The 13463-nt window shown below is 31.2% G+C and overlaps 1 protein-coding gene and 1 long non-coding RNA gene across 53 annotated transcripts in view; one reads left to right on the forward strand and one right to left on the reverse strand.

Moving 5' to 3' along the window:
- RIMS1 (regulating synaptic membrane exocytosis 1) overlaps window positions 1–13463 on the forward strand; it is a 477898-nt gene that overhangs the window by 370212 nt on the left and 94223 nt on the right. For 28 of the 50 annotated variants that reach the window (XM_035697433.2, XM_035697436.2, XM_025444990.3 and 25 more), the window contains 2 exons: window positions 1678–1707; window positions 12936–13048. The exons of 6 other annotated variants lie outside the window; for them this stretch is intronic. In XM_035697433.2, coding sequence (XP_035553326.2) covers window positions 1678–1707; window positions 12936–13048 — 143 coding nt within the window. The remainder of the gene's footprint in view (window positions 1–1677; window positions 1708–12935; window positions 13049–13463) is intronic. 16 more of the 50 variants (XM_035697435.2, XM_035697442.2, XM_035697445.2 and 13 more) reach the window with 1 other exon arrangement.
- LOC112658739 (uncharacterized) overlaps window positions 1–13463 on the reverse strand; it is a 178237-nt gene that overhangs the window by 25526 nt on the left and 139248 nt on the right. For all 3 annotated transcript variants that reach the window (XR_003135929.3, XR_007401211.1, XR_003135930.3), the window contains exon 3: window positions 11166–11223. This is a non-coding gene — a long non-coding RNA (uncharacterized LOC112658739). The remainder of the gene's footprint in view (window positions 1–11165; window positions 11224–13463) is intronic.

The following is a 13463-nucleotide window of genomic DNA, read 5'->3' on the forward strand; positions in this document are numbered from 1 at the left end:
TGTAGGGCTATAGGATTATTCTTTCTTCTTTTGACAGTATTTTTTAAACATTAGTTCAATCTTCTTTGTAGTTAACGCTGAATGAAGTTCATTTGCAAATTAAGTCTCTACTATACTTGACTTCCTTCTTTCTAGTCTTCTTTTTTGTTGCTGTTGTCTTTTTTATTTTTAACAAAGGGTAGTTTTATTTATTTATTTATTTTTGAAAAAAGAACTGAATTGATGATAAGCATTGTTGGTAAGAGCAGATATTTCAAATGGTTTAGATTCCTGTAGTGATACAACTTTTGATGAACTCATAAAATGTTATTCATACAGTTGCTGGATACAGTTATCTACTTGATTGTTTTTAGGATTCGTGCCAGGATGATTAGATTGTTTGACTGGATACATTTTTTTTTTTAAATTCAGTCTTAGTCCTCTGTATTTGTACCATAAAAGCAATATGTTCTATAAAGGCAACACATCCTTTGAAAGAGCATTTTTACTAAATTTTGAAAAGTTTTTTAAAGTTTCTTCTAAAAATTAAAAATGCTAGCCTCTTTGCTACATGGAATCTGATTATGTTAAAGTATACTTAGAAGAAAAGAAGAGGAGTGATTACAACACAGATTTTGAGATAAAGTAGCCAAAAAAGTAGCCTTACAATTTAAATAACTGATGGCATGTGATAATTGAGCAAAGACTCCTAAGAAATTTCTCTGATTATATTCCAAATTTGTATTCCAATGTAGTCCTTATAGGGAGTGAAGCTGAAAGCAACATAACTGTTTGCAAAAAAATGTTGTATGGTTTTCTGAAACCAACCAAGTGACTTTTTGTGCTCAACTGAATATCTTTTAAAGAAATACTTAAAAATTATTTGTAAACTAATACTTGGTGTTCCAGTTTTATTTTATGTGTTCTATTATTAATATATCTGTTACTTAAAACTCTGACGATACCCACTTCAGAATTATCTAGATAGACCACTATTTTTCAGTAAATAGTGTACAAATAAGGAGGTAGATATAAAGCTTTATGAAATGTCTAAGAAATATAATCTCCAAAGAATAATTTCACTTTGGGATATTTTAATATAACTAATTTGGGAAGGAAGAAAGGATTACTTAAACTAGGATAATTTTTTCCTTGTGGGAAATGTTACTGAATATTTTCAAAATGAAAAGAAAATGCTTACTATCTAGTAAAAAATGGAATTCTGTTTTTCGTGGCTTATATGAAATTACAAATTATCTGAAATGCTATCATTTTTGAAATGATGAAAAATGTTCATTATGAATATATGGATGCTTTTTTAATATGCTTGCAATAAAAAGTCATAATGGATTAAATTAGAATTTATAGGAAAAATTAGTACTGAAATATTTTTGCAGTTCCTAAAAGAAAGAAAAAATGCCACACAATATATTTTTCAATGCCAAACATTATTAATTTCCCAATGTTTATGTTTTTATTTTAAATATTTAAATTATTGTATTCATTCTTTCTTTGATTAATTTTAGTACCATATTTGAGACTTCTTATGATTTGTCATTGCAATTTATCATGTCACATTATATGTTGTACATTTTTATTATTCATGCCATTGTGCTGATTCACATTTCCGTGTCTAACTATAAATTTGCTGATTTCTTTCTTTTGTTTCCATCATTATGTGCATTTAATTCATTGAAGAACAAGAAAAATATAACTCTTCCACAAAAGGTAAATATTAATGTAACTTTTTAACCATTTAATATTATTCCTTTTCTTTCATAATATGTGAATTATATAACTGTATTTATTGAAATAATGAGCAAAATTATTTAACATAAAGGTAGTTTCCTCCCTGCAAAGATTTTGTAGGGCATTTGGCGTTAAGTATTTTGCACTGTGCACATTGAAGAGGAAAAGATTAAAATTAAGAGTGCTTTTGTCTCAAAATTGATCTATGATGACAATTACTTTTGAAAAATAATATATTTTTATATGTTTTTGTTTGTTTGTTTGGATTCCCCTGCTCTCATATAAAAGGTTTGATTATGCCTCTGTTCAGCATAGTATCTACTGCAAAGGATGAGAAAAATCCCTGGATATTCCCTTCTGATATTAGTAACATTATAGAAAGTTTGGTTCCCAGTGTAATCATACATCTGGGAAACAGCTGCCTAAATATCACTTCTCTCGGCCTCAGTACTGTTACAATACCCATGAGTTCTGTCTTCCTGAGTGACAAGGAAAACCACTCAGCCTGCTATGTTGGCACATTAGTGACCTCCTGTCTTATTATCTTTTGGATCACATTTGATTTTTGGTCTTTGGACTTGAGTTTCAAGTACTCGCATACCTTGTCCTGCTCATGTACTGCCCGTACCATTTTCTATTCACTGTTACTGTTGGCCTGATAATTAAATATTTGAACATTAGCTTTTAGCTTAATAGAATGTTGTTAATAATAGTTAAAAAATTAAGTAATCCTATCTACATAATAAAAGTACATTTACTTAGTATTTGTGGATTAATGATTGAATTAATTTTTTAGGCATAGTAATCCTAAAACTTAGTCCAGAGAGTAGCATCATCCTTTTTTATGAATGATAAAGCTCAGATTCAGAGACATTAAGAGATTTACCCATCTACACTGCTAATGAATGGTAGACTATACACCCAGGTCTCTTACTTTTTGACTTCCTTCCTCTATACTCTAGTATATCCTATTTTAATAGACATGAATCCCAAGTACATTATCCCTAACTCCTAGGTATTAAGGTATGTGTTATATACCTCAGTATTACCAAGTGAAAATGGGAGATAATATTCGATTATTTACTTAATTTGAATTTTAAAGATATATTTATATTCTGGCAAAGTATCTGACATACCAGGCAATAAGTAGATATTAATATAAAATAAAATGTTATTCAATAAGGTCAAAATATCTTGGTCCTTAGATTTTGCAAAGATTGCTGGCCAACCTGCAATTTTAATTCAGGTATCAGAAACACAACTTTAGATTCAGTGGTTCAAAAATGGCCAATGCATTTGTACCTAGATGAATTTAGTTGGATTTGTATGATAAATTTAGTATGATAAAAACCTTAAAATTTTATATTAGAAATGGGTCATGACCTAATTAAGTTAGCCAAAAGAAAGAAAAATGTAATAATTCTTCACTTAGAAAAATCTTCTATATATATATTATTACTAGCCAAAAGCTATAATTAGCTAATCAAAACAAAACAAAACTCATAAGTTGTACAACTTAAAATCTCTATGAGTTGTGCACATTTACAGCCTCACTACACAGCCTGACATTTCTGCAAGGTCATTGTGTTCTGGCTGAGAGGTATCGTCACTCTGCCAAGTCTTCTTTGCATGTAGAACATGGATATGCTTCATGGAATGGACCACATGACTAAAACAGCCAAAGAGGCACATCCCAAAATGCATGTAAGCAAGGCAGAGGTTGTTGCTTCCCTCTCCTAGGATTTAAGGGAGTATTGCTTAGTCACAAAAAGTTTGAAAAGCCCATATATGATAGAAGCAAGTTCAAGAAATTTCTTTAAAGTCAAAGTTTAGGTTCACATATCCCCACAAGAAAGAAACAGTTTTATTTTGTATAGAAACCCTGCTGCTATGAGCTGACTTTTCTGTGATGGATTGTATTGGAGAATTAAGTTATCTTGAATCTTCCCTGGATAGATGAAGACTGGGACAAACTGCCTACCTGAAAGTATAAACTAAGGGGCTCCTAGTGACAGTTTGTTTTTAATGAATGTAGACCAACTTGTAGGACAACTAACAGTCCCAGTTTGTGGAGGACTGAGAGGTTTCCCGAGATACAAGATTTTCAGTGCTTGAATTGGGGCAGTTCCAGACAAAATGGGATGGTTGGTCACCCTAACTGTAAAGGACCAATATATAATTTTCCAGCATATGTTTGTAAAGCACATAAACAGAGATGTTAAATACTATTAATTTTTTAATGTTAGATAGAATTTATTCACCACTTATTCTATGTCAATAACTTGACTAAGAGTGCTATATATTTATCTCATGTTCTTACAACAACCTGAAAGATAACTATGTTTATGGTAACAACATGTGCAACTGTAAGGAAAGGATTAGTACCTGTTTCATAGAGAGAGGGCTAAGTGGGATGCCTAAGGGATAAAGCTGCTGCACAGCAGAACCAGATTTCAAGTCTGCCGCCCATTTTCTGTCTACAGTCCATGTTGCTATGACATCTACCACTTACAGCACCTTAGAGAGGCTCATGTAGGAGTCCCACCTCCCCCTGATGACCCAATTTTTTACTACGCAACTAAATCTTATACCCGGCTTGTCCCTCAAATTAATGTATTTGAATAAAGATAACACATTCTTGAACTTGAAAAGTTAACTGAGGAACTATAAATGTTTATAAAACGTTATTTATCTTTTCCCTCCCTCTTTTATGTTGAAAGCTGAGAGACCATATCATTTTAGACTTCACAAACTGCTTTATAGGCATATTTTAATTATTCATTCTAAAAGTAAGCCAATTTTTCCCTCTCTGCTACATTTCTTGGACAGTTTTAAAGAGCCCATGAATGTAGTTTGGGGGCATCGAAATAATGATATAAGAAGATCAAAACAGAACCAGAAATTAAATGACTTCAAGGTGAGAAAAAATGTTACTATCATAATAAATTTCTAATTTATATACGTTTGGATACTATTTCTTAAGTGCACTAACTTTGGGGGTTTTGGAAGCAATTTTAAATCCTAGCAAAACATGTCACATTCTCTTTTATACAAATATGAATTTTCTTTATTATAAAAAATGTGTAACTTACACCTGTGGAGAATGAAAAGCAATTAGAGTTCAAATTATTAAATGGTTTGAACAGGAACAAAGAGTAAGTGGCACTTGTTGCTTTTTTTATTTTCCTGCTTCACTAATAAAATATATAATAATTATTGCAACCAAGTTGTAGGGGCTCTGTAAGGATTGTCTACAGTCAAGTGTATTTTAAAGTATAAGGTTTTTATAAAAAATGGTCAAATCAATTACCTGTACTTTCCTTCCTTAAGTGTTGACAAGAACAGTTGGAATGCTAAGTTAAGCAAAATAGAATTTATGGAACTATTAAGCATTACTGCAATTCATATAAAAAATGAAAAACATTATTTAATAATCTTCTGTTACCTAAATTATTGTATAGATGATACCTGCACATTTACTTTAACAGTATACTATGGTTGTGAAACACATTATAGGAAAAAATCATGTAACTTAATCTTTGTTGAAAGTAAACTAATTTGTGTATTCAGAAGCAGCACTATTTTAACTGTCACTAAGTAGAAAAGGATTTCAGTTCTATTAACATTTTTTATTAGATGCATATTTAGTAGGGTGCATTTTAGGCCAGGTGATTCATTTCCTGTTATTATATCATGTTGTGATTTCAAAGGTTTAAGTTTCTGTATCTTCCAGGCTTTGCTTTTCTTGAACCCTTATGAATATTTATGAATATCATAAATATTCAGAGCTCCATCAGTAAAAGTGCCTAATTTACCCATTTCTTTTTTTGCCACAAATCCTTAAATATAGTTGTCATTCTAGCCTTCTCTTTAAACTTTAGAGACATAGTGAGTGAAGCAGCTTACGTATAACAGTTCAGAACTCTTGGTTTTAATCCTGTTTTCCCATCTGTTGATTAATATATGGTTATTTAAAATAGTATATAGACTGTAAAAACTTCAAAGTAGTTAGCACTTATGTCAACTTGCAAGATCTGCCTTGTTGAGGGAGAACATTGTTACCGCTTTCTTCCTAGGATTTTTTTTTTCTTCCTAGGATTTTTTAAGAAAGTGTAGAGGAAAAGTAAAAGGCAGACAGATGTCTAGCCATGCATAAGTTCTGTGATTTTTTTTTCCTTTAACAGCATGTGTTTCCCTTCAATATTGTATTTTTAACAAATTTTAAAATTGATAAGCACTTTTTATATTAAAAAGGGAAGAGACTATCAAAAAATTGATGCTGAATTTAGCAGTTAAGCCACATCAAACCTTTCAAGTTAGATACTCCTCCCATCTGTATTGTAATGGCATAATAAAATAATGTGATTGGAATAAGTAATTGGAATAATGAAAACTATGAATAAACATTTTGGAGATCACTTGGAATGAAGAACATGATCCCTCAGGGAATGATTTTGGTATTCCCCCAGAGAAGCCTTACATACATGGGCTGCTTTTCATGAAAACTGTATTCTTGAAAGTGTCTCATAAGGAAAAAAGTTACCCCCAGAATAGAAATACATTTTATAAAGCTGTTTACCCTTATGAAACACAAAAGGGCAAAGTAGAATGACAGATTATTTCATCAAGAGCCTTTCTAATCTGTCAAGTATCTGACTAGTATTTGCAGTGTTACTCTGGTGCTTGGCAATTTTAACACTGAAAGGGATGCCTGGGATTGGTAATCTTAGCTTTGTTTTAGACAGTTCAGTGAAAATCAGCATGCTTAAACAAGAAATGGTCTTGTGGCTTTGGCTATGGTGAGATTTGAATGATTATATGTACAAATTACCTATTCCGCCTGTGCCAATATTGCACTTCAATGATCCATACCAAACATAAGTTATTTTCTTTAAAAGCCTTTAAAGGCAATATGTTTTCACTTTACATGTTATTTACTTGTTATATTTAATACTTCTCATGCTGGATAGATGTTATCTGTTATTTTTATTGTTTGTACTATGATTGCACAATTCTTAATATCTAAGAAAATCATACAAGAGCACAAGGAAAACAATTTGATACATTTCTACCCTTGCAAATTGTAATGCATTTTATTTTGGGAAAATGACCCACAATTTGGGCATTTCTGTGTAGTGAAAGTACTATAAACATTTAATTTTCATGTAGATATACTGTATATGTGTGTGGAAGGTAGAGGGTGTATTTATATCATAGTTGTTTGCTACACTTGTATGACTCCAAAAATAGGATGAATATGCAAGGAATGCCTTTTTTAATTGGAAAAATAAACCACAATAATAAATAATAATGTAAAATGCACTGTTGATTTTTTCCCCCATTAACATCTATAGTTTTAGCAAAAAGTTAGCAAATTTTATAATACTGGGAATTAGGTAATAGAGCAAGAGAGAAAGTCATTTGTAGTTTTTTGTTTTTTAAACGTGGAGAAAATTCTAACACCCTATTGAAATAAACAAAATCATAAGCTATAACATCTGGCAGTTAAACTGAGCAATCTTATTACTTTACAAATAAAAACTCCATAATGAAGAGATGTATCAGGAATTGATCAAGGCTACACTGATGAATTGATGAATGGTAATGCACCCAAGATTGTAAGCCATGCCTAGTCATTCCTGCGGGGTCTTTCTGTTTTGCCACATTGCTTCCAGATGTATGGAGAATGTTTATACATCTTAACAATTTGTGTCACTTAAAAGCCTAAAAAACTGTTAATAGAGACTCTTCATTTTTGAATTTTCAAATATCAACCCATCTTTCTGTTCAAGTTGTATATAGTTTATAATAGTTAAAAATTCAGTTAGCTAAGTTTTTAAATCTTTTATTACTTATAGTCTCCATGTTTCATGTTATATTGTTTCTTATATTTGAGTTACCACTATCAATGAGTTTTTAAGTGCTTCAGAGAAGGAATTTTTTTTTCAATACTGTCAATAAGTGAGACATCGTAAATGTTTCATTTATGTATCTCATTCTACCTGACAAATTCCAGATATGTGGTCATTTACCATTGCTCTTCTGGACAGACATTGGAGCAAAGATGGGACTTCGTTATCTCTGAACTCTCATTGTACTACTACTGAGAAGTAGGGAAGCAGAGGCATTGGTTTTTCTATTGACAAAATCTGATAGCACTTTGTAGTTGACTTGACAAACATTAACCTCCAGTCATGATTGACAGATGTACTAGCTAACTCTGTTATAAATTAAAATAATCATAATGTTTTTAATTTAATATATTTAGTAGTATGGAAATTTTTATTATTCCTATTCTCTTTTACACTTATGTTTCACCTAGAATACTACAAAGTATTAGAAGGTTTAACAATATAGTATCTGGATTATCTTTTTGCCTATAAACACAAACATTTGAAACTCCAAATTTATGTTAATTTGTAGATGCATAGGAAGAAATGAAGATTTCGGATTTGAAGATCAGAGCAAATTTATCATTATGTAATTGTAAATTCATTTATATTTTAAATATATTTAAGAAAGTGTAATGCTTAAATTATAATTATCTTAAATTATACAAAACTTTAATATTTAAAATCTTTTTAAGCAAATCACAAATATCTGTAAGTCAGAGGAGTTTCCCTGAAAAAATTACATTATCTTTGGAAGAGATGATATTATAGACATTTTTCAGTGAGGGACAGTTAGGGAAGATTTAACCTTTTAACTTTATTATTTTTTTAAGTCACAGGCCTCTTTAATAATCCTATGAAAGGGATAGATCTAGAAGAAATGCATGTAGGCACAAACACAGTATTTGCAAATGATTTTACCTTCTTTGGAATTTCATCAAAGATCATCCATACCATTAGAGTAAGAATTCATAGCAAAGTATGGGACATGAGAAGAGAAACAATTATTTTAGTCTGTCTTTTTAATAATATTTAATACTTTCCATTAGCAAATTGTAATAAACTATAGACTTTTAAAATTGTCCTTACTGGGATGCTTGGGTGGCTCAATGGTTGAGCGTCTGCCTTTGGCTCAGGGTGTGATCCCAGAGTCCTGGAATCGAGTCCCACATCGGGCTTCCTGCATGGAGCTTACTTCTCCCTCTTCCTGTGTCTCTGCCTCTTTCTCTCTGTGTCTTTCATGAATAAATAAATAAAATCTTTAAAAAATAAATAAATAAAATAAAACCGTCCTTACTTTTCTCACCTTTCGTGTTCCAGAGTCCTTGTTGAGTTTAGAAGAAATGAGTTCATAAGTATGGTTTTAAATTAACCCATAAAGGTTCTAGTTTTATTATTTCTTAATTATAATATTGAGTTGATATTTGACATATGTACATTCATTTAAAAATGTCAGAGTTTAAAATAATAGTGTAAATGAAGTGGAACTAAAGAAAATGGATTAAATTCAATATATATTTTTTTAGCTAAATTACTATCTGCTTTTGAAGAAGCACAGTTTTTTTAACATCAGACACAGCATTCAGCTTGTAGAAAGCACGGTGAAAAATTCCAACTTAAATACCTTTTGTATAAAATTACAGTGTTGGGCACCTGGGTGGCTCAGTTGGCTAAGTGTCTGCCTTTGGCTCAGATCATGATCCCAGAGTCCTGGGGTCTAGCCCAGCATCATGCTCCCTGCTCAGTGGGGAGCCTCCTCCCTTCTGCCACTACCCCTGTTAGTGCTTTCTCTCTCTCTCTGTCAAATAAATAAATAGAAATTTTTTTTAAAAATTACAGTGTTAATTGTACCTTAGAGGGAGAGAAGAATTGTTTATTCATATCACGTTATCACAATTATAGCTAAAATTTAATCTATAGCAAACATCCTTCTCTTTTAACTGTTTTACCTATGCTATATGTTCATTAAAAAACTAAATGCAATTTAAATTTGTTGTAGAAAATGAGAGCATTTTTTTCTTAACTTCTAGTATATGACAGTTTTGAAATTAAAAAAAAATTAAAACCCAGAAGTCCCCCAGTTTTTAAATTCCTTTATAACAGAATGACAACTGACATTTTAATGATTTTGTTAGTTTACAAATGCTGCCAACATTCAGAATGCTCCTAAAATGTGAATTTAATGCTAGGGTTTATGGGAGAATTGGAAAATATTTCATATTTTAGCTTTGCTATTGGCATTAAAAGTGCCAATGCAAAAATTTTAAATGACCATTCTTTTCAAAACAAGATACTTGAGCTTTCTAGGCCATGGTTAATTTTGCTTATACCGGGATACTTGACAGATAACCATATTCCAAGGATTCAAATCATTTTTAATCATTTCTAAGTATCTATATAAATCTACATTAATAATCATGTCCTCTGGTTCAAATTGTGATATTTTATTTTAATTCATATATTGTTTTACTGTTTAGATAGACACACCAATAATTCAGAAATAATGTCATCTCAAGTAAGCAAACTCTGTAAAAAAGTTAAACTCTCCAAATTCACATGGAAGCTTCTTCATTGATGTTTGGAGAAAAAATATTTACTGAAACATAATAACTTGTATGAATAATTATTTCAGAATACACACTAATGTATATACCATATGGAAGTATTGAGAATAACTAAAAAAATGTGAATTTTATGTAATTATTTGATGTTTTGATATGAGTTAGTAAATGATAAGCTATTGGCATTTTGCTTCTGTTCTTGGGATCTGAGAGCAAGCAATGAGGATAGATGGCAACTACATTTTTTTCTGGGTAGTCAAGGGAGTCTACTGACAATTTTGAATCAAAATTTGGGGATTTTCTTTCTTTGACAGATTAAAAAATGTTAACTTTTATTCCCTTAAGAATAAAGATAGTGTATTAGTCATTTTTGGAAGGTCAAATGAAGTCATTTAAAACCATTTTAGTGGGTACCTGAGTGGCTCAGTGGTTGAGCATCTGCCTTTGGCTCAGGTCGTGATCCCGGGGTGCTGGGATCGAGTCCCACATCAGGCTCCCTGCATGGAGCCTACCTCTCTCTCTGTGTGTCTCATGAATATAAATAAAATCTTTTTAAAAATCTACAAAAAAAAAAAAATTTTAGGATTCGTTTTAGTTAGGCTACCACTGTCTCCTTATGATTTAGTTTTGAGTTTTGCAACATAAAGATTTAAATACAGCCATATCACAAACTAAGTAATCCTATTTAGAGAACTGAGGTGTTGTCCTGGCAAGGTAAAATCACCAGAAATGTTTCAGATTGCTTCAGGCCAGTAGCTCTTGGGAAATTATCTTTTCAGTGTAAGTAACTATCTTCCCTAAGAATTTCATGATAATAAAAGTGAAGGTTACAAAGCTATGGGCCAATCAATGTGAAGAATATCTTAAAAATAATATTATTTGGTGAGAATATTAAGCTAATGTCATTTAAGTTTGGTTTTATTACAAATACAGATGACTTTGAGTTACTTTAAGCTTTAAGTGCACAGTATGACTTATTACTTACTGTTCATTTGATTTCCTCCATACTCAAAGCAAATGACAGAGCAAGTATCTCAAGGTACCTACACCATAGGCAGAAGGCAGAAAACATATTTTTGTACATTTTCTGTATTGCACATGGCTTTATGTAAATATAACGCATCTTAATGATTTTGTCTCAATTTCTAATTAATCTCAAGTAGCCTTTTACTTTATAGTAATCATTAATCTATATTGTCAAGTATTTAATAAATTTCTACTACTTTTCTCAAGATCTCCATTGTACCATCCTTTAATCATAAAAATCATCATTTACTGTCTCTGAAGTCAGCTTTTTCAAAGCAAGTGTGCATCATTGCTTAATTCACAGAACAGTGGTGTCAGGGATGGATGTTGTCTACCTAATTTACTGAATTTAAACAAAGCTAAACATCTAATAATGTTATGCTTAAAGTATAATTAAAACATTTGCCCACACATTTCAAACTATGTATTTATCTCTTGTGCTATTCATCTGTACTTGAATACACAAAAAAAGCTACATATTTGCTTAAGTTTTATAATCGATGTCAGTGTCTTTTATCGAGGATGATAGGCCTTTAGCTATTGCAATGAAAACATTTGCCAGCAAGTGTCTTTATAAACTCCTCATAAGAGGTAAAATCAGCTGCCAAGTCAATAACATATATCGACATTCATATTATAATGAGGGCATTTGGCTCTCTTGGCAGAAGCCTCAGTACTTTAATCACACACACAAAAAAATTTCCCCCCCATAAATATATGTATATACACAACTTAAAACTAAATCTTAGCATTGTGTTGCAGAGGTTGAATAGTCTGAGAAATTGTCAGAAGGTTATAAAAAAATAACATAGGTCTCACACAACACACGTGCATGTTTTGAAGAGTTTATTCTCCACAGAACTGTGCTCTTAGTTCTTTTTCCCCCTTCATTTGTAAAAATGTATAAAATAATAGCAAGGTCTTGAAGCTAAGCTGCTTATGATGGATTCTGACTTAAAATAGCTTGTATTTTATCAAAGGCTGTAGTTTTCCTATCTAAACAGTCACGCTTCTACTTAGGAGACTAAGAAAGATTTAAATGTAATGTATTTCTTTCATATTACAAATTAAAGAGCTAAAAATATTATATTGTATTTTCAAAATGTAAGAATTTCATATATGTGGTCAGATACAGCCACTAGAAATAGAAAACTATTTTTTTTTCTCTTAGTTCATTTCTAAGACTGGCAAATATTCATGAAACACTGCTGGTAGAAATTGATTTAATAAGAATGCCTCAGAAAAGCAGGTGTTTATCAGTTAAAACAGTTTTTAGATGACTGCAGTTAGCTGAGGATGTTAAGTGGATGTGTGCATGCATGCTAAGCATGTGCATATATGTGTGATGTGTTCAGTATGCATATTTGTTTCTCTATATATGTACATGCAACAAGCAGTTGATTAAATGGAAAGCATATTTTCACAATTAAATCTGATTTCACATAGTCATTTATAAATGGAATTGAAAATATTTCATATCAGGTGAAGAAGTAGGGTACTTATATTTTGTTACTAACATTTGTGTTCCCCATTTTGTGTTATTTGAGTCATGTCCACCTTTAGATTAACAGGTGCTAGCATTGAATATTCTGCATTTTGTTTATTAGTCATGAGTTATTTCTAAATTTGATTTAATTGAAATCATATCAAAAGAATTGAAATCTTAAACCATTCAGTTCCAAAAAGTGCTTCGCCTTTGTTAATAGGCTTCCATTGTGTGTTTTTGCAGCAAGCTTAGTAGTGGAGGAGCGAACAAGACAGATGAAAATGAAAGTCCATCGATTTAAGCAGACAACAGGGTCTGGTTCTAGTCAAGAACTTGATCGCGAGCAATATTCCAAGGTAAAACTAGTAGTATCCAACCAATAGTTTCCCTTTAAAAAAAAATGTATAGTGTGTATTGCAGGTAGGACTGGCAAGTGCCAAGTTATGTTAGAGAAGTTATCATTCACGTGATGGTCTTGCATCATAACCTCTGTCCTTTTGATATTTTAGAAGATACGTATCTTTGTTAAAATAAACTTGGGATTTAATGTCTTTTTCTAAAGAGAAAAAGTAAATACTTGATTTAAAGTCATTTAGTGATCTGTTACCAAGTCAAATTGACATAAATAAGCAAGATAATGAAGCTATTTTATTGCTTGAATCTCATTTAATATCGCATTTAAAATATTAAGATAAAAGTTTATAGTCTTAAATACTATTTTAGGTTGATATTGACTATTGAGATTTATTAGTGAGTGACACAAGTTATGCA

This window comes from Canis lupus, chromosome 12, assembly GCF_003254725.2.
Source record: "Canis lupus dingo isolate Sandy chromosome 12, ASM325472v2, whole genome shotgun sequence".
In the NCBI taxonomy this organism is placed as follows: Eukaryota; Metazoa; Chordata; class Mammalia; order Carnivora; family Canidae; genus Canis; species Canis lupus.